This window comes from Carcharhinus amblyrhynchos, chromosome 11 (genome assembly GCF_965287045.1).
Source record: "Carcharhinus amblyrhynchos chromosome 11, sCarAmb.v2.hapA, whole genome shotgun sequence".
Taxonomy (NCBI): Eukaryota; Metazoa; Chordata; class Chondrichthyes; order Carcharhiniformes; family Carcharhinidae; genus Carcharhinus; species Carcharhinus amblyrhynchos.
Window position 1 is genome coordinate 90991690 of NC_137334.1, and position 21915 is coordinate 91013604.

Here is a 21915-nt window from a genome sequence, read left to right on the forward strand (position 1 = left end):
CAACTCCCTTGCAATAAACAATAGCATTCTATTAGATTTCCTAATTATTTGCTACACCTGCATATTAGCCTTTTGTGATTAATGCACCAGGACACCTCAGATCCCTCTGCGTATCAGAGTTTTGCAATCTTGTGATAATGAGCTTCTTTTCCTTCTTCCTGCCAAAATGGAGAGTTTCATTTTCTCACATTATGCTCCATTTACAAAATTTTTTGCCCACTCACTGAACCTATCTATATCCCCATGTTCCCTCCTGAGGTCCTCCTCACAACTTATTTTCCTACCTATCTTTGTATTATCAGCAAATTTAGCAAGCATACCTTCTAGCCCTTCATCCAATATAAATTGTAAAAGGTTGAGGCCCCAGAATTGATTCCCGTGGCACACCACCCATCACATCCCGCCAATCAAAAAAGATCCATTTATGGTTACCCTCTCTTTCCTGTTAGCTGCTAATTTCCCGTCCATGCTAAAGTGTTATTCCCTGCACCATGAGCTTTTATTTTCTGCAGTGACCTCTCCAGATTTTTCAGCCTGGGGGAGAATTGGCAGGGTGTGGGAAAGGGAGTTGGGGGTTGGAGGGGGGGTTGGAGGAGGCAGGGGGGTGAATGTTAGAGAAGGGCAGTTACCTCGTTGATGTTTTTCTCTGGGCAACAATATAGAGGAGCCAGTGTCAGGCTGCCATCATCCTCGAGCTGCAGCTTGCCTTCCTGCAGCATCATATTCAGTATGTCGGGTGGGTAGAAAGTCAGTCCACGTAACGTATTAGTACGGTACAGTTCGATGTGTTTGGGCTTCAGAATCGCTGGCACCATCTGATTTGAGTAGCAAGTGCCGATTAAATCCAGGAACAGAGGATCCTGTAGCACAGGCAGGGCAAGTTGGATGGTTAAAAGCTACAACAGTTTTACACTTCTCATAGTTGTTTATCATCTCTGCTAGGAGTCATCAATGCAAGATGAGGCTAGTAAATCCAATGAGTAATTCAGGATAACTGTGTTGCTTGCTTTAAAAGAATAAGTACAGAGAAGAGATAGCAGACACATATAAATATTCAACAATTCATTAGAAAAATGTATTGTGCCAGAGGATTGAAGGATAGCTGATGTAATTCCTATACTTAAGGCAGATTATACCAGGGAATTAATGACTGATCGGCTTAAAATCAGTGGGAAATAAAATAAAGGGTTTCCTACAGAAAGATTGAATAGAAGAACAGCCCAGAAATTAAAAATGTAACAATGAGTAGCCATCTTCGATTTCAAAAGGGAAAATCTTGTTTGGCCAACCTTATTGAATTTTTGAGAGGATAACAGAGAGAGTGGACAATGGAAATGCAACAGACATAATTTATGGGACCACCGCTGTTCACGATTTACATTAACAATTTGGACTCAGTAATTTTGTTCTTGATTTCAAAACTTATGGATGATATCATGTTGGAGGGAACAGTCAATATGATGGAGGACTGCAATAAATTACAGAACATTCACTAACTTGAACAATGGGCACATTAACAAATAAAGTTCAGCATAGATAAATGTGAGATTGCACAATTTGGTAGGAAGAATGGGGAGAACACTTATTGCTTGGAAGGTATGAGTCAAGGAGGGATGGAGGAACAAAGTCTCAGAGGGCAAATGCATCAATCATTAAAAGCACCACAGATTAACTAGGCCATGAGAAATGCAAACCAAGCACTAGATTTTAATTCTAGAGGGATAGAACTGAACAGTAGAGAAGTATGTTAAACCTGTATCAAACTGTGGGTAGAACACAAGTAGAGAACTGCGCGCAGTTCTGCTTGTAATATAGCAAAAAAAGAAATACGATTACTGGATTGGATACAGAGAAGGTTTACAAGATGATACCAGAAATGTGTGGGTTTACGTATCAGGAAAGGATGGACAGGCTGGATCTCTTTTTTCTTGAAAAAGGCTGAATGTTGGCTTAATAGAAGGCTTTAAAATTATGAAAGGTTCTGAGTGCATACCAAGAGAATATTTAGGGAAGAGCACAAGACAAGGCCATCAATATAAGATAATCACCAAGAAATCCAATAGGGAATTCAGAAGAAACTTCTTTACCCAAAGAATAGTGAGAATGCAGAACTGGGTACCAGAGGAAGTGGCTGAAGCAAATAATGTAGATGCATTTTAGAAAAAGCTAGACAAACATCTGAGGGAGAAGGAAATAGAGGATTACGATGATAGGTTTGGATGAGAAAAAAATAGGAGGAGACTCAAGTGCCCTCATGGAATGATTGGACTGAAAGGCTTGCTTTTATGTCAAATATACTGTGTAAAGAACATTTAAAGTGCGGAGCTTGCTACAGCAGGAAGTGACCAAGGCAATTAGCACAGATACATTTAAGAGGTAGCAAAATAAGCACAAGAGGAAGAAAGGAACAGAAAAATATGCTGATAGGGATAGCTGAAGGAAGTTGGAGGAGGCTTGTGTAGAGCATAAAAACCAGAATGGACCATTTGGTCTAAATGGCCATTTTCCTTGTGGTCAACCACTGGCAAATTACTTCCCGTGTTAAAAAAAGATAATTTTTTGATCGATGGAATTGACTTGATGTTGCAATGAATTTTGGAAAAGTAAACACCAAACCATTAAGCTTTTATATTCAAAGTTAGTAGATTGAAGGTGTGTGTGACTGCAGAGAAATTCTTGTTTTCATCCTTTGATTTCCTCTGTGTCTCTTCTCCTGAAGTTGCTGATTTTTATTACAAACCACTCCATGTCAGTCATTCCTGAGCAATGCGTCATGTGCATTGGGAGATCCTGAGATCATAGAAGGTGCTACACAAATACAAGTCTGTGCATTCATCCTGTCTTTCGTTCTCAGCTTAGTTGTTACATATAATCTATTTGGCAATAACACTCTATGAAAACAATAGTAATCACAATTCTCAAAAGCAAATTTATCTTAAAATGTTTCAACCTCAGCATCTTGGATAACCAACAATGGAAGAAAACATTGGTTATATCAGACTTCAAAACAATCTGATTATTATAGAACATAGAACATTACAGTGCAGAACAGGCCCTTCGGCCCACGATGTTGCGCCGACCAGTTAAAAAGCAATGACCCTCTAACCTAAACCAACCCCTTTCCATCCATAAACCTATCCATTATCCTTGATGTTAGAATGTAACCAGTGACAACTTTAATTGGATGTAATGTGACCAATGGGAACAAGATGTAAGGGTCAGCTGACCCAGTAAAACATGGAACCAATTACATGGTAAAACATGGACCAGCTGACTCACTATAAATAAGGAATCATGTAGAATTGTGGGAAGCTTGGAGTGATCCAGGGTGAGGCCCCAAGTTTGGAGTAATGATGTTTCTTTATTAGACCCTTTCTTTGATTTATAAGTGGGAGCAAGTTTTGTTGTATTTTCATTAGCTGCATTTTGAAGAATTCCTTCTGAAGAAACACTTGACACTGATCTAAAATGGAAAGTGCTGACAAACTGGTACACAAGTTAAAAAGCTCATGGTTTGCATGTATGCAACTGCACTAACAAACTGTGGGAGTTGACCCAAGTTCCAATTTTTAATTATTGGCAAGAAAGGGAAAATCCAAGGTTCAAACTGCAAGACACCTAAGGTTGAAGGATTATAACAGAAGCAATTATGATAAATGTAAGAGGTTATTTACGTGGTCAAGATTCTGAGTAGACCACTTGAGAAGTCCTGGATTATTAAAAAACAATTTGTAGAATGATTCATTAAAGACACCTCAAACAAATAACATCCTCAACCAGCAATGCCGATTCTTCAAAAATGCTACATTAGCTGTAATACACATTGGCATATCCCACTGGTGTGGAAGATACCAAATAAATGTGAATTTTTTTTTGTTTTTAGGCTCTGCAAGGTAATATTTGAGCCTTGCTCGGTCATCAATTGATATGACTTTTATAAATAACTTTCCATGCCATATCTTTATGTTGGTTGCACTGTACCTGATGGTGGATAAGGCAAGCCACCCTTCTGTAGTAGTTTATGGAATGGGAGGGTCGGAATGTCACCTTTAGCTTCTGCGTGGATTCCCCTTCCAGCACGCCACATGGTTGATCAATCATGAACACGCTCTGGCTGCAATCAATTTCAAATTGGTAAATTGTCGGTACATCCGATGTGTTACTGATTTCAGTCGTGTAAGTCACTGTCTCGCCAAGTAACACACGACCAAAACTCAGCTTCAAGTCTGCAAGAGCCACCACTGGACCTAGGACAAGAGCATAAAAATTGCATGAATTTTCTTTTAATAGTTTATTTTTTCTCTCCTAATTTTTATGCATCCTGTCCTGAAGAGGCTGACCCGCAGCATCGGGAATGTTATAATTTGCACAGGCTTCCCACTCCTTATCATCACCCAGTTATCGTTACTGGAAGTGCACACGTAGAAACAGAAAATAGGAGCAAGCGTAGGCCATTCCGCCCATTCCGCTGAATTCCCCACTTTCAACATCCTGGGGTTTATCATTGACCAGAAACTGAAGTGGACGAGCCAAATATATACTGTGCCTCCAAGAGCAGGTCAGAAACTGGGAAGTCTGTGGCAAGTAAGTCAGTTCCTAACTCCCCTACATCAGTCCACCGTCTATAAGGCACAAATCAGAAGGGTGATGGAATAATATCCACTTGACTGGATGAGTACAGCTCCAACAACACACAAGAAGCTCCCACTCACTTAATAGGGAAATATGGACTTCCACGAAGCCCATGGGGAGATAAGAACATAAGAACAGAAGAAATAGGAGCAGGAGTAGGCCATCTAGCCCTTCGAGCCTGCCCCGCCATTCAATTAGATCATGGCTGATCTGTCGTGGCTCAGTTCCACATTCCCGCCCTCTCCTCATAACCCTTAATCCCCTCGCTTATCAAAAACCCATCAACCCGCGTCTTAAAAATATTTAGCGAGGCAGCCTCCACCACTTCAACGGGCAGAGAATTCCACAGATTCACCACCCTTTGAGTGAAGAAGTTCCTCCTCAACTCCGTTCTAAACCGCACCCCCCTTTATCTTGAGGCTGTGCCCCCTAGTCCTACTGTCCTTTCTGAGCGGGAAGAGTATCCTAGCCATCCCATTCATCATCTTATACGTCTCAATGAGATCTCCCCTCATTCTTCTAAACTCTAACGAGTGCAAGCCTAGTTTATTCAGCCTCTCCTCATAGCTCAACCCCCTCAACTCCGGCATCAGCCTAGTAAACCTCCTCTGCACTCCCTCCAAGGCCAAAATATCCTTGTGTAAGTGCGGCGACCAAAACTGCACACAGTACTCCAGCTACGGCCTCACTTATGCCCTATACAGCTGCAGCAAGACCTCCCCACTTTTATATTCAATCCCCCTCGCTATGAAGGCCAGCATTCCATTAGCCTTCCTGACCACCTGCTGCACCTGCAGGCTGGGTTTTTGCGACTCATGCACAAGGACCCCAAGGTCCCTCTGCACCGTCGCCTGTTGCAGTTTTTCGCCACGTAAATAATAATCCTTCCTACCATTATTCCTACCAAAGTGGGATGTATTTGTGTGGGTTTCTCCCGGGTGCTCCGTTTCCTCCCACAGTCACCTCGCACTTGCCAACATTAAATTCCATTTACCAGTTCCTGGCCCATTCGCCCAGCCTATCTAGGTCCTTCTGCAGACTCTCCACACCCTCCACGCAATTTGCCGTTCCACCAATCTTGGTGTCATCAGCAAATTTCGACACCATACACTCGGTTCCCTCCTCCAGATCATCTATATAAATGGTAAATAGCTGAGGCCCCAGCACCGACCCCTGGGGCACTCCACTAGTCACCAACCGCCAATCCGAATAGCACCCATTGACCCCCACTCTCTGCCTCCTATTTGACAACCAATCCTCTATCCACGCTAACACCCTACCCCCAACTCCATGCCCCCTTACCTTCTGCAATAACCTTTTGTGAGGTACCTTGTCAAATCCATTGATGATCCCACAAAACATCCCTGCCCCCTCAACTCCACAGCTCCCACTGTAATCCCACTGCGAAGGAGTTCTTTCTGCTGCTTGGCGACCAGTCGAGGGTCAGCTGGGAGTGGCTTTGGATCTAAGGGCATGAACTGAATCAGGGACCTTCGTTTTCAGAGGGAGCACCGAAGTATCACTGACACAGGTTTCTCTTCAGGATCCGCCTCAGTCGGGATGTCTGCTTCCTCAGTTTCCATCTCTGAGTCCATTTCTGCATCATTCTGTGGGACACCAGAAAGCAACAACTCTGGGCTGGCAGTGGCCATTTCCATGGCCGGTAATAAACAAAGAACAAAGAAAAGTACAGCACAGGACAGGCCCTTCAGCCCTCAAAGCCTGTACTAATCATGATGCCGTCACTAAACTAAAAAAAAACTTCTGCCCTTACTCTGTATCCCCTATTTCCCTTCTATTCATGTACCCATTGTGTACTCTTAACTATTACTAATGTGCTTCTTTCCACCACCTCCTCTGGCAGTGTGTTCCAGGCATCTACCACTCCCAGTATGAAAAACCTCCTCCGAGCATTTCCTTTAAACTTTCCCCCTCTCACTTTGAACCCTGTAATTGATGCTTCTACCCAAGGATAAAACCTTGGATTATCCACCCTGTCTATGCCTGTCTGAAGTTTGTGGACATTTATCAGGTTTCCCTTCAGCCTTTGTCTTTCCAGTGAAAACAGTCCTAGTTTATTCAACCTCTCCTCATAGCCAACATCTTCAAGACCAGGCAACATCCTGGTGAACCTTCTTTGCAAAACTCTCCAGAGCTTCCACATCCTTCTGGTAGTGTGCTGACCAGAATTGCACTCAAAACTCCAAATGCGGTCCAACCAAGGCTTTACATAGCTGCAAAATGATTTCCCAACTCTTGTACACTATGCCCCAGCTGGTGAAGGCAAGCAGCTCTGGGGAGGACTCATGTTTCCTCATGACCTTACCCTTTCACAGGACACTGGCCCTGTTTTTTTCAATTATGATCCCACGAAAGTTCTTCACGCAAAACTGGTCACTCACTCCAATTTGGTCTTTATAGATGCCCTCAGTTGCTTCTTCATGCTTGTTTTAAATCAGTGCTTCCCAAAGGGTGTGGCATGCCACACTGGTGCGGCGAGAGAGGATGGCAAGTGTGGCGGGAAAATTCAAGGACAAAGAAACATTTAAATGTTCATGTATAGAAACATGTAGAAGTTTCCATATTTCATGCCATCACTCTTTGTGTTAAGTGCAGTGTAGTATAGTATAGTGTGTTATTATCACATTTATTTGCAAGATTTATATTTAGAATGACGATTAAAATAATTCTTTTTATTTGCAGATCATGGATAGATATTTTTTCAAAGTGAGAGCAAGAGCATCAAGTGATGCTGAGGATGATCTGAGTCCATGTTGTGATCCAGAATCGCTGTTCGAACAGAGTGCCGAAGAAGAGTCGTTTAATTCTACACCAGTAGCAGGCCCAAGCAAACCTCCAAAAAAGAAAGTTTGTCAACAATATATGGATAGCTATCTGAATCTCAGTTTCACATGGACTGGAGATGAAAACGTACCTTGGCCTATGTGTTTGATTTGTGGTGAGAAGCTTTCCAATTCCAATATGGTCCCAAGCAAGATGAAAAAAGATGGAAATCTGGCAAACAAGGATGTTCAATATTTTGAAAGGCTTTTGGAACAGCAGAAATGCCAACGATCATATTTTGAAAAACGAATGGCAGTCTCAGATAAGATGCAGATTGTATCTTACCAAGTGGCTGAATTGATTGCTCAGCAGATAAAACCACACACAACAATAGCTGAAAAATTGATTCACCTGTCTGCAGCTTGATTGTGAAAACTTTGTTTGCTGATGATGCTGAGCAAGAAGTTACGGAAATTCCTCTGTCTGATAATACAACTCGCAGGAGAATAGTTGATATGTCAGCTAATATTGAGAAGCATCTTTCCGAAAGTATGGTGTGATTTATCTGTTACAAACTTTGCTCCATCACTTTTGGTCAAGTGAGGTCAAAGCCTCAGTTCCTGCTACACATTAAAACGCTCAAGTTTAGAACAAATCCCTGCTGTTGCATGAGACCCAATGAGATGACTCCAGGCAGCAATCTGGAAATACTGACACAGTACCCTGGAACCAACCTGTAAATAGTGATAACTTTCTCTGGTAACAAACTCAAAATGACTTTCCCAGGGCCAACTTTGAAGCAAGCACTGACACACTATCTGGAGGAGAAAATAATGAATAATACTCCAGGGAACAGTTTCTGAATGCTGACACATTTTCTGGGCAAAAATCTCTAAAGACTGACACCTTAGAATCATAGAATCCTACGTGCGGAACAAGGCCATTCGGTCTATCGAATCTGCAGCAACCACAATCCCACCCAGAACCTATCTCCGTGTATTTACCCGAGCTAGTCCCCTCACTCCAAGGGGCAATTTAGCATGGCCAATCCACCTAATCAGCACATCTTTGGAGTGTGGGAGGAAACCCACACAGACACGAGAAGAATGTGCAAACTTCACACAGACAGTGACCCAAGCCAGGGAATCGAACCAGGAATCCTGGCGCTGTGACGCAGCAGTGCTAACCACTGCGCCACCTTCTCCGAGGAACCATCCCTGGGGAAAAAAATCTCTAAATACTGACATATTCTTCTGAAAACAACTTGTAAATACTGATGTATTCTTCAGGGAGATTTTCCTTTCCACTGATACATTTGAGCAATATTCTCTGAGCATTGGCATATTCTTTTGGTAAGAACCTCAGAGTTCTCGCGTATTCCCATGGCAAAATTCTCTACATGCTGCAAAATACTCCCGGTAGCATTTTCGAAATGCTGAACATTCTTCGAGAAACAATTTTTAAATGACAACACATTCTCCTGGGAGAAAAAACCCTAAATACAGACAAATTATTGCAGAGCAATCTCTTCTACACACTGATACATTCTCCAGGGATAATGTTCAAATACTGACACACTCTGCTTCGAACGATATGTAAATACTGTGGGAGAATCTGACAAAGAAAGTTATGCAATGTTGATCTGAGGAAATGGATGATCTCCTTCAGGACTGGTCAGTGATCAAGCTAAATGAATGCGCCACTACAGTTACAGACTTCATTAGTAAGTGCACAGAAGACTGTGCACCAAAGAAACAAATCCAAGTGGTTCCCAATCAGAAACCATGGAAGAACAGGGCAGACTGGTGGCACAAGCATTAGCACTGTTGTCTCACAGCTCCAGGGACCCCGGTTTGATTCCCGGCTTGGGTTACTGTCAGTGTGGAGTTAGTGTGTTCTCCCCATGTCTGCATGGGTTTCCTTCGGATGCTCTGGTTTCCTCCCGCAGTCCGATAGACGTACTGGTTAGATGCATTGGCCATGCTAAATTCTCCCTCCTTGTACCCAAACAAGTGCCGGATTGTGCTGACTAGTGGATTTTCACAGTAACTTCATTGTAGTGTTAATGTAAGCTTATTTACACTAATAAATTCTCTGGGAAGAACCTCTAACTACTGACACATCCTCTGGGAAACAAAACCTAAGGCTCAACTCATTCTCAATCAAGAGTGTCCTACCAAGATACCATCAACATGTCTCCTGTCCCACCAGAGGCCCAAACATCCTCAACCACTGCTACACAAACATCAAACACGCTGAATGCTCTATCCGCCAGCCACACTTCTCCAAATCTGACCACAAGGTTGTGCTCCTGCCCCCAGCATACAAACAAAACTGAAGCAGGAGGATCTGAAAAAGAAGGTTGCTCAATGTTGGTCTGGGGAATCAGATGATCTCGTTCGGGACTGCTTTAGATCAGTGGATTGGTCAATATTCAAGAGCTTAGTGAACAACCTGAATGACTACACCACCACAATAATTGACTTCAATAGTAAGTGAGTAGAAAGCTGTTTGCCAAAGAAGCAAATCTGAGTGTTTCCCAAACGGAAACCATGGATGGAAAGGGATAGAACATAGAACATAGAACATAGAACATTACAGCGCAGAACAGGCCCTTCGGCCCACGATGTTGCGCCGACCAGTTAAAAAAAAATTAAAAAAATAAAAAAAAATAAAAAAAAAACAACAACAACGACCCACTAACCTAAACCAATCCCTTTTCGTCCATAAACCTGTCCACAGACCTCTTAAACGCCCCCAAACTAGGCGCATTTACAACTGCAGCAGGCAGGGCATTCCAATCCCTCACCACCCTCTGGGATATGCACTGCCTACTGAAGTCCAAGGGTGAGGTGTTCAAGTTGGATGACCCTGACCTAAAATGAAATCCAGATATAACCTACAGAGAACAATCAAAGATGCCAAGAGACAAAACAGGACCAAGCTAGGAGTTCCAAGCTAGCCATACAAACACCCACTGATTATGGCAAGGTCTACACGACATTACAGGCTACAACGTGAAGACAAATAGGATTGCAGCCTCCCCGATGAGCTCGATGCATTCAATGCTGGTTTTGAGCAAGAGGTCAGCAAGAGAACGTCATCCGCCCTGACAACCTCAGTCGAATTGGTATCTGAGGTCGCCATCACAGACATCAGATCAGACTTCTTGAAAGTTAACCCATATAAAGCGACTGACCCAGGTGGGGTACCTGGATAAGCAATCAGATCCTGTGTGGACTAACTACAACTCAGCCTTCAATATCATTGTCCAAGCAAAACTCAATTCCAAACTCAGTAGCCTAGGGTTCAGTTCTTCCCTCTGTGACCGGATTGTAGGCTTCCTAACCCACAGACCGCAATCAATAAGGATAGGTAATGACACCTCCTCTACAATTATCCTTAACACCGGTGCCTCACAAGGTTGCATCCTCAGGCCCTTATCACAGTCCTTTACACTTATAATTGTGTGGCCAAATTCCACTCCAACTATATTTTTAACTTGGCTGATGACACCACTGAAGTGGGTCGGATCTCAAACAATGATAAGATGGAGTACAGAAAAGAGATAGCAAACCTGCTGAATTGGTGCGATGACAAAAATCTCTCCCTCAGTGTCAGTAAAACAAAGGAAATAGTCATCGACTTCAGGAAACACACTGGAGGACATTCCCCTGTCTACATTAAAGGTGATGTAGTGGAGATAAGATATAGGAGCAAGATTAGGCCATTTGGCCCATCGAGTTTGCTGTAACAATGTAACCAATATAACAATGTAACCAATAATAACATGCTGTGAGGGTCAGCTGACCCGGTAGACAACATAATCAATAACAAAATGGTATGGTGGACATCTGACCAGCTAACCCAGTATAAATAGAAAGCAGATGGAGATTGTTGGGGAGTATTTGTAGCCCAGCACGTGGCTCAGGTGGTCGTGTAATTAAGTTTATTTATTAAACCTTTGATTTACTTTGTGAGGTTCGTTCTTTACTGCTACTGGAGCATCCTGACTGCCGGATGAGCAATTCAGACATGAAGTTCCAGGAGATAAGCCATTCTGATCAACACATCTTTGCTAGTTTTTAGACACCACACAAATTTCCTGTCATCCCTCTTCATCTAATCCCATCAGCATCAATTTCTGATCCTTTCTTCCCTTTGTACCTCATTTAAAGGGGGGTCTCTCCGACTGTGCAATGCTTCAACCTGTGCCGTGCAGCAATAGTGCAGAATGGATTTGTAATGGTAACAACACGTTCAGGAACCTTGGAAGGGAAAGACTGGGGCTCATTGGAAGACTCACTGGAATTCAGAAGAATGAGGGATGATCTTATAGAAACATATAAAGTTATGAAGGAAATAGATAAGATAGAAACAGGGAGGTTGTTTCCACTGGCTGGTAAAACTAGAACTAGGGAACATAACCTCAAAATAAGGGGGAGCAGATTTAGGGCTGAGTTGAGGAGGAACTTCTTCACACAAAGGGTCGTGAATCTGTGGAATTCCCTGCCCAGAGAAGCAGTTGAGGCTACCTCATTGAATGTTTTTGAGGCAAGGATAGATAAATTTTTGAACAGTAAAGGAATTAAGGGTTATGGTGAGCAGGTGGGTAAGTGGAGCCGAGTCCACAAAAAGATCAGCCATGATCTTATTGGATGGCATAGTAGGCTTGAGGGGACAGACAGCCTACCCCTGCTCCTAGTTCTTATGTTTTTATGTAAAAGGAGATTGGAGGCGGGATGTTTGCAAGGACAGTGAGATCAAGGAATGTGTTTTTAGAGAGAGGCTCAGTCACAGCACAGAGGGAGAAGCATTCACATCAGCTAACATGTGGCCAGGAGGGGAACCTGGTGATCAGCAGTTCAAATAGGGAGTCCCATGGACAAGATAAGCTCAGAGAGGGGAGGTAGATAAGAAACCAGAGATCAATGCAAGCTCAGGTCGAGGGCTGGGTGGCTCATGGAGTGTGGGCAGAATGCAGTGGGTGTTAAAGGAAGTCTGCTTGCTTTCTACAGATTTCTGTGTTGCCCGAGCTTGATTTTATCCCGTGAGAAACGATTTGTACCTTTGCATGTTCCGACCACCTTCAGCACGGTCCTGGAGCTGTTGCCAGGCCGGGTCACGTAGAAGTAATCAACGCTCTGCGCGCCAACTGTCTGTGGCATGAATGTGATGGGGACCTGGAACCTGCTGCTGGCTTGGATAGAGCCCTCCCTGACCTCACAGATGAATTCAGGCTGTAGCAGTGCAGGGTGCTCACATTGCATGATTCGAAACGAAGTGTTCACCTGTTCACAAGGCGAAGAAAAAAGTTAAGAAAATTGTCATAATAGATTTCACATTTAAATTGATATATTTGAATGGCACCTACTAACATTTCAATCTCAGCAACTTTGCTCAAATCTTTCCCAGGCTAATGACATTAAAGCATCCTTCCAGCAGCTGGCTTTAAGAGTCCTGTCACTTTTTACTCTTTCTGGGCACGTACGCATTGCTGGCGAGATACACCCACAGTGCTGTTCGGAAGGGAGTCCTCAGATTTTGACTGAGTGCCAGTGAAGGAATGGCGATATATTTCCAAGTCAGGGTGGTATGGGCCTGGAGGGAGGCGCATTCTAAACATATTCTTCCCTTCATCTTTAAGGTGGTCGAGGTTGCAGGTTTGGAAGCTGCTGCCAGAGGAGGGAGAGTTGCTACAATGCATCTTGTAGATGCTGCCACGGTGTGTTGGAGATGGAGGGAGCACGATCTGGATAAAAACCTTTTTATTCAGCGGGTGGTGGGAATCTGAAACTCTGCCTGAAAGGGTGGTGGAGTCTAGAACCCTCACAATATTTAAGAAGTGTTTAGGTGAGCACCTATTGGCAATAATTGCCTCAGTATCTGAGGAGTTGTGAATAATGCTGAACATTGTGCAATTATCAGTGAGCACCCCCACTTCTGACCTTATCATTAAGGGAGGGTCATTGATGAAGCAGCTGAAGATGGATGGACCTAGGACATTAACCCTGAGGAACTCCTGCAGTGATGTGCTGGAGCTGAGATGATTGACCTGCAGCAACTATCTATCTTTGTATGAAGTATGACGCCAATCAGTGGAAGGTTTTTCCTTTCTTCCCTTGATAGCAAATTTGATCAAATGTTACCTTGACATAAAGGGCAGTCACTCTCACCTCACCTCTGGCATTTAGCCCACTGTCAATTTTTGAACAAAGGGCACAATAAGGTAAGGAGCTCAGTGACCATGGCAGATCTGACTAGCAGTGAAAGGTTACTGTTGAGTAAGTGCCACTTGATAGCACTGTCGACGACACCTTCGATCACTTAGCTGCTGACCACATTTTGAGTGACGGAGCAATAAGTGGCTGGGTTGGATTTGTCTTGCTTTTTTGTGCACAGGACATATTGCTGGTAGATGCCAGTGTCCTGACTTCACTGAAACAGTTTGGCTGGGGACGCGGCTAGTTCTGGAACAGAAGTCTTCAGTACTATTGCGTCAATTTAATTTGACCAATTCCTGGCTTGTAAGTTGTAATGTCCCACAATTAAGTTGGTACTCTCACTCAGAGAATCAGAGGAGCAGGACTCATGGGGAAATCCAGAATTAGGGGCAAAAATATAAGCAAGCCACAAATCAATCCAGTAAGAATTCAGGAGAAATACCTTTACCCCAGACTGTGGCCTGGTTATGGAACTAGCTGGCAGAAGGAATGGTTTAGGTGAGGAGAATAGATACATTTAAGGGAAACCAGTCAGGTACATGGCAGAGAAAGCAATAAAAGGATAGGGCCATGACTTGTTTTTCAAATTGGAGACCTGTGACCAGCGGTGTGCCTCAGATATCAGTGCTGGATCCACTGTTATTTGGTATTTATATTAATGATTTGGATGAGAATATCGGAAGCATGCATAGATGGTAAGATTGCAGATGACACCAAGGTTGGTGGCATAGTGGACAGTGAAGAAGGTTATCTAGATTGCAACAGAATCTTGATCAATTGGGCCAGTGGGCTGACGAATGGCAGATGGAGTTTAATTTAGATAAGTGCGAAGTGATGCATTTTGGTAGATTTAACCAGAACAGGACTCACTCAGTTAATGGTAGGGTGCTGGGGAGAATTACAGAACAAAGAGATCTAGGGGTATAGGCTCATAGGTCCTTGAAGGTGTTGTCACAGGTGGACAGAGTGGTGAAGAAGGCATTCAGCATGCTTGGTTTCATTGGTAGGAACATTGAATACAGGAGTTGGGACATCTTGCTGAAGTTGTACAAGACATTGTTAAGACCACACTTGGAATATTGTGTACACTTCTGGTCATTCTATTACAGAAAGGATATTATTAAACTATAAAGAGTGCAGACAAGATTTACTAGGATGCTACCAGGACTTGATGGTTTGAGTTGCTGGAGATGCTGGATAAACGGGGACATTTTTCTCTGGAGCATAGAAAGCTGAGGGGTGATCTGATAGAGGTCGATAAAATAATGAGGGGCACAGGTCAGCTGGATAGTCAATATCTTTTCCCGATGGTAGGGGAGTTTAAAACTAGAGAGTTTTAGGTTTAAGGTGACAGGGGAGAGATACAAAAGGCTCCAGAGGGGCAATTTTTTCACACAGAGGGTGGTGAGTGTCTGGGACAAGCTGCCAGAGGTAGTAGTAGAGGCAGGTGCAATCTTGTCTTTTAAAAAGCTTTTAGACAGTTATATGGGTAAGATGGGTATAGAGGGATATGGGCCAAATGCGGGCAATTGGGGCTAGCTTAGGGTTTTAAAAAAAAGGCAACAAGAACAAGTTGGGCCGAAGGACCTGCTTCCATGCTGTAAACCTCTATGACTCTATAACTTTCTCCAAGTGTAAGAAAGAGATGGCTGGCAGCAACTGGAAGAATTTGATGTGCTCTTAGCTGCTCCTGAAAACTGTGCAGGAACCTCAGATGGCCAAGAACTTCTGGGGCCTGCAGTGAAAGACTCCTAGCAGGTCCAAGCACAGTCCAGCTCTATCCCAGCTATTATAAAGCAGCTCGGGTTAAAGGGCCCAGAGAAAATGATAGGCCAGGGAAAAGTGTGTCCAAAGTAATTGGAAGATTGAGGTCAGGTGAGGAAGAGGTTGGATTTGGGGGAGATTGAGGAGATTAGAGGTCGGGATTGTGAATGAGGGTCGGGAGAGAGGTGGAGTTGGGTTGTCAATGTGGTTGAGGGGGTCAGAGATTGGGGGGGTGGGACTTCAGAGTTCTGGGGAGGGTTGGGGGAGACTGTAAGGTCAGAGGGGTGAGGGGTGGAGATTGGAGTGTCAGAGGTTGGAGATCATTAGGGCAGGACAGAGTGGGAGGGTTCTGATTGTTTCTGTGGGTCGTGAGTGGGGGGCATGAGGGGGTGTGGAGCAGGGGGGAGGAGAGTGTTGGGAAGGGGTGTTCAGCTCTGCAGGTCAGGGCAGAGTGCGCATGGATCTGGGGGGACAGACCCTTTGGAGGGTCTGGGTGGCGGGTAAACTATGGGGGAGTGAGGGGGGAAATGTTGTAGTGTGGGGGGAAATGCCTGGGTGTGGGGGATCAGTTTGGGCAGCTACAATACTTGCCCAGAACTTAGAATAGGTGAATTTTACAAAATTTTCCCGAGTGTTTAAAGTTTATTTATTAGTGTCACAAGCAGGCTGACATTAACACTGCAATGAAACTACTGTGAAACCCTCCCAGTCACCACACTCCGGCACCTGTTAGGGTATACTGAAGTAGAACTTTACATGACTAATGCACCTAACCTATATGCCTGTTGGACGGTATGAGGAAACCCTCACAGACACAGGGCGAACGTGCAGACTCCACACAGACAGTGACCCAAGCCAGGTCCCTGGTGTTGTGAGACAGCAAAAAACATGAGAGTTGCTGATCCATTTTTTGATTAAGTTTTCACTCCCAATTTTATGCGCATAAGTCTTTGAAAATACGGGCTAGACCATTTCTATCTGCTGAAGGCAGCAGGTGGGGCCTATTTCACCAGACAGCCAACAGCTTAGATCCAAGCCACAAACTGTGCATGTGCAGGAAAACTGGAAAAACCCTAGCTCTGCTGACAGAACCTCCCCCAAACTCCCAACACTGGGCCAGATACAACCTCCCCCCTCACCACCTCCCTGCAGACATCAGAGACCTCCCCAAAAGTAAACCCCCTAAACACCCCAATGCACTCTCCCCCCACCTCAGTTCCCCAACCCCTCCCTCCGTATCCCCTAGCACATGGTCCGCTTATCACCACTACCACCATCACCTCCCCCCCTCCCCCTCAACCCTGCAGCAGCGTTACACTGTTAGTAATACATCAGATGAGCAGGACTTCTGCAGGTGTCTTGGACGATATTGATATCATGACTAGCAACGATAAAACAGATAATCTCATTGCTATCTATGGGATGTTGCGGTGTGCAAAATTGGCACTCCCAGAGCTGCATCAACTGAACTGTTAATAAAATATTTAATATCTCGCTCATAATACAACAGATGAAGCTCAAGAGGGTGGTGAGTGTCTGGAACAAGCTGCCAAAGGTAGTAGTAGGGGCGGGTACAATTTTGTCTTTTAAAAAGCATTTAGATAGTTACATGGGTAAGGTGGGTATAGAGGAATATTGGCCAAATGCAGGCAATTGAGACTAATTTAGAGGTTAAAAAAGCAGGGCGGCATGGACAAGTTGGGCCGAAGGGCCTGTTTCCATGCTGTAAAGCTCTGTGACTCTATGAAAGATCGCAACAGGTTTTCAACATTTTACATCAAATTATATTGAATTGATAAATTGCAGTCACATTATTAACATTGTAGGTTATTTCACTTTTGTGGTAAATTTAATGCTTTTGCAATATGGAATTTCAGAGATTAATTACAGAAGAATTTTAACAAGTGTTTTTACAAAATATCGCATTTACCCAGTCGTGCCAGTTGGTGGCACTGTTTGTTCATGGTCAGTGTTCATGCTGCAACAAAGTCAACTCCCAATTGAGTCACTAGAAGAGAGAAGGGATGGGGCAGAAGATGAGGGGTGGACTCCATTCCTGCTCCCACAAGGGACATGGCGAGAGGAATAGAGGTTTATGCTGACAGGATTAGACAAAGCTGGATAACAGGTGCACAAACGCCAGCACAGACCTAAGATAAAGGCAAAATGTTGCGGATGTTGGAACCTGAAACAAAAATAGAAAATGCTGGAAAATCTCATGAGGTCTGACAGCATCTCTGGAAAGAGAATAGAACCAATGTTTTGAGCCCTGATGACAATCATCCAGACCTAAAACGTTGACTCTATTCTCTCTCTGATGTGGAGACGCTGGCGTTGGACTGGGGTAAACATGGTAAGAAGTCTCACAACACCAGGTTAAAGTCCAACAGGTTTCTTTGGTAGTACAAGCCACTAACTCTCGGAGCCCTGCTCCTTCATCAGGTGAGTGGCTCACCTGATGAAGGACCAGTGCTCCAAAAGCTAGTTAGTGGCTTGTGCTACCAAATAGACCTGTTGAACTTTAACCTGGTGTTGTGAGACTTCATACTCTATTCTCTCTCCATGGACGCTGCCAGACCTGCCGAGACTCTCCAGTATTTTTAGCATAGATGTACTGGACAGACCAGCCTATTCCTGAGCTCTAAGATCTATGTAACTTTGCAAAATTACTCTTGGCAACCGATTTGTAGTGAGAGTGGTTTCAAAGAGCAGCTCATATTTATAATCTCACTCACAATGAATTTAACTTGTGACCTGCAATTGCTTGATGAAGTTTATATTGAGGGCGTTCATCAGAGTGTGCTTTCCGGGACATTGCAATGGAAGCGTTACCCTGTATCTACATTTCAGCATGGGAATAAATACAACATTTCAACAGTACTTTTTTGACAGCAAAGCACTTTGAAACATTCTGAGGTTGAGTTATAAAATCATAGAATCCCAACAGTACAGGAGGAGGCCATTCGGCCTATCGAGTCTGTATCGACCACTATCTCCATACATTTACCCTGCAAATCCCCCTGACACTCAGGGTCAATTTAGCATGGCCAATCACCCTAACATCTTTGGACTGTGGAAGAAAACTGGAGCACCCAGAAGAAACCCACGCAGACACAGGAGAATGTGCAAACTCCGCAAAGACAGTGACCCAAGCCAGGAATTGAACCCAGGCTCCTGATGCTGTGAGGCAGCAGTTCTAACCACTGTGCCATCGTGCCACCCATTACATAAATTTATTTCCTTTTATAATTTCATCTGTGCCATATCTGATCCTTGAATGCACAGTACACAGGCAACTTGACTCAGTATCTCACCTGGTCTCCTGCTTGGTTTGACTGTACCTAATGGGTGAGGCTATCATGCCTGTGCTGGCATTTTGAAAGAGCTTTCCAAATAATCTCCCTGCTCTGCTCTTTTCCCACTGTGCTGAAAATTGTTCTTGAAATACTTGTTCAATTCTCTTTTGAAAGTTACTATTGAGTCTGCATCTACCGTCCTTTCAGCAATTGCATTCCAGATCATAGGGCAGCACAGTGGCACAATGGTTAGCACTGATGCCTGAAAACACCAAGGACCCGGGTTCAATTCCAGCCTCGGGTCACTGTCTGTGTGGAGTCTGCACGTTCGCCCTGTGTCTGCGTGGGTTTCCTCTGGGTGCTCTGGTTTCCTCCCCCAATCCAAAGGTGTGCAGGTTAGGTGGATTGGCCATGATCAATGAGCAGGGGTTTGGGGTTAGGGCAAGGTATTGGGTCTAAATTGGGTTTTCTGTCAGAGAATCGGTGTAGACTCAATGGGCTGAATGATCTCTTCTGCACTGTAGGGATTCTTTGAGGTCATAACAACCTCATGCATAAATACCTGTACTTTGCATCTAAACATGACTTGGAAGTGCTTGATGGGACAGTGCCGAGAGGGAGCTTTGCACTGCATCAAGCACATTTGGGACCTGGATGAGATTGGCATAGTGTGCACATTGTGAGAGCACACTCCATTTCCAGTACTCATCCGCATTAACAAGGAACTTAGCAGAAATTTAGGATTTCTTTCTCATGTCTTCGATTTCCATCACTTCACTATCAAGAGCTGAGTTTTCAGCTGCCTTGACTCTACGCTTTCCAATTCTCTCCCTATCTGCCTACCTCTCACTCTCTCCCTCCCCTCCTTCAAGATGGCCCTCAAAACTTACAACTTTGGACCGCCTGTCCTTGCCTCGTTATGTGGTTCGACTTTGAATTTTGTTTGATAGCGCCACTTTGAGATGTTCCATTATATCAAAGGCGCTGTATAAATTCAAGCTGATAGATGTTGCTGCTAAATCAAGAATGGTACCACAGCAAAGTTCAGAAAATCCCTAAGTGCAGAAGGAGGAGAATCGAGACTGTACCAATCACAATCCCACTTAGGCCCTATTCCCGTAACTCCACATATTATTCTAGCTAGTTCCCCCGACACTAAGGGCAACTGAGCATCGCCAATCAAACTTTGGAGTGTGGGAAGAAACTGGACTACCCAGAGGAAACCCAGACAGACACAGGGACTATGTGCAAACTCCACACAGACTATGACCCGAGGCCGGATTTGAACCTGGGTCCCTGTCGCTGTGAGGTAGCAGTGCCAACCATTGTGCTGCCGTGCTGTCTGCCCGAATAGTCCAAACAGACCAAAGATTTGGCTCCGCTCCACTTAATGTTTTGTCAAATCTACCACTGGAAATACTCACCAATGCATAGTTATGAATCTCCATATACTTCTCAACTGCGCTGCCAATAGCAACATGCCCGAAGTTTAGGACGCTCTGTGTGTCCTCCTGTTTGGATGTCTGGGACTGTTCTCCTAGTCCACTCACCAAGAGATGAGGGTACTTGGCTGTGGAGCAGAAGGAACTGGTTAGAATACTAAAATCAACCAATTTCTTCCTCGGTATCAGTTGTGTCTCAAATAGTTGTTCTCTCACTTCCAAGTCAGAATGTTATGGTTCATCATCCCAACTGGGTATGGAATGTCAAATTTGGTCTTACATCAATATTCAAGTAACATTTGCATCCCATATGTACCAGACTACAAACATCTCTGTCTACCACTTGTGCTGCTCCAGGGCTACAGACCAAGTGCTGGAAAATAGGATTAGTGTAGTCGGATCTTTCTTGAAAGGGTAGACATGATGGGTCAAATGGCCTCCTCCTCCGCTATCAATGGCTGAATCTAATAATTTTCCCTTGATGTTCAATGACATTATCATGGCTGAATCTCCGACTATCAACATCCTGGGGGTACCACTGATTGAGTTTGTGTCTATATATGCCCTGTTTGTGAACACAACTCCTCACTCACCTGAAGAGGGAATGACACTCCGAAAGCTTGTGCTACCAAATAAATCTGTTGGACCTTAACCTGGTGTTGTGAGACTTCTTACTGTGGTTAGAATTGGCCAGAAACTGAACTGGACCCAGCCATATAAATACTGTGGCTACAAAGGCAGGTCAGAGGCTGGGAATTCTATGGCGAGTAACTCACTTTCTGACTCCCCAAAACCTTTCAACTATCAATAAGGCACAAGTTGGGAGTGTGATGGAATACTTTCCACTTGCCTGGATGAGTGCATCCCCAACAACATACAATAAGCTCGACACCATCCAAGACAAAGCAGCCCCACTTCAATGGCACTCCATCCACCAGCTTAAACATTTAGTCATTTGGAAATACAGAATTTGAGTATTACTGAATAAGGAGACATTTTTTCTGGAGGCTTTTCATCTTGCACTCATCAGGACATTTGCAAGAATACAAATCCATGGGAGGCAATAGTAGGAGAAGTAAGTGTAGACTGGTTAGCAAGTTGCCTCTGACTGGCACAGGCTCTAGTAGAGGCAATGCCTATGGAGAATGCATCAGTTGATGGTAACTCACAGTTAATTGCTAAGCATTGTTTGAAATGTAAACCAGGCAGCTTGACTGATTAGTCAAAAAAAATTTCACACTCTCCACTACCAACACATGACACACTGCACCAACTCACTAAGACTCCTTCGGCAGCATCTTCCAAGCTTACATCCTTCGCCATCTATATGGATGAAGGCAGCATATGCAATGGGAACACTACCACCTGCATGTTTCTCTTCAAGACACTCACCATCTTCACTAGGAAATAATTCTCTGTTCCCTCACTGTATATGGATGAAATCCTGGATTTCCATTCACCATTGGTGTACCTGCACCAAATGGACCGTACTGGTTCATGAAGACAGCTCACCATGACCTTCACAAAGGCACATCAAGGATGGGCAACAAATGCTGGCATTACCAGCGATATTCATGAACAAATCAAACAAAAATAGGGAGATCCTGAGTGCATGAAAGATACCTAGGCTGGGATTCTCCGTCCTCATCCACAGCTGGGATTCTCAGGTCCTGCTGCAGTGAATGGAAATTTCGCTGAGCACCTGGGCCGTACAATATCGAAGAATTCCAACCTATATAAATGGAACCTCTTCACTTTTTCTTTTTTTTTAAT

General features: G+C 44.0%; 1 protein-coding gene across 1 annotated transcript in view; it reads right to left on the reverse strand.

The window, feature by feature from the left end:
• The window catches only part of cfap65 (cilia and flagella associated protein 65), a 137924-nt gene that overhangs the window by 95503 nt on the left and 20506 nt on the right, over nucleotides 1-21915 (reverse strand). Inside the window, exons 7-10 of the mRNA XM_080198323.1 lie at nucleotides 20125-20270; nucleotides 12485-12707; nucleotides 3982-4247; nucleotides 630-860 (exon numbers count right to left, since the gene is read on the reverse strand). Coding sequence (XP_080054449.1) covers nucleotides 630-860; nucleotides 3982-4247; nucleotides 12485-12707; nucleotides 20125-20270 — 866 coding nt within the window. The remainder of the gene's footprint in view (nucleotides 1-629; nucleotides 861-3981; nucleotides 4248-12484; nucleotides 12708-20124; nucleotides 20271-21915) is intronic.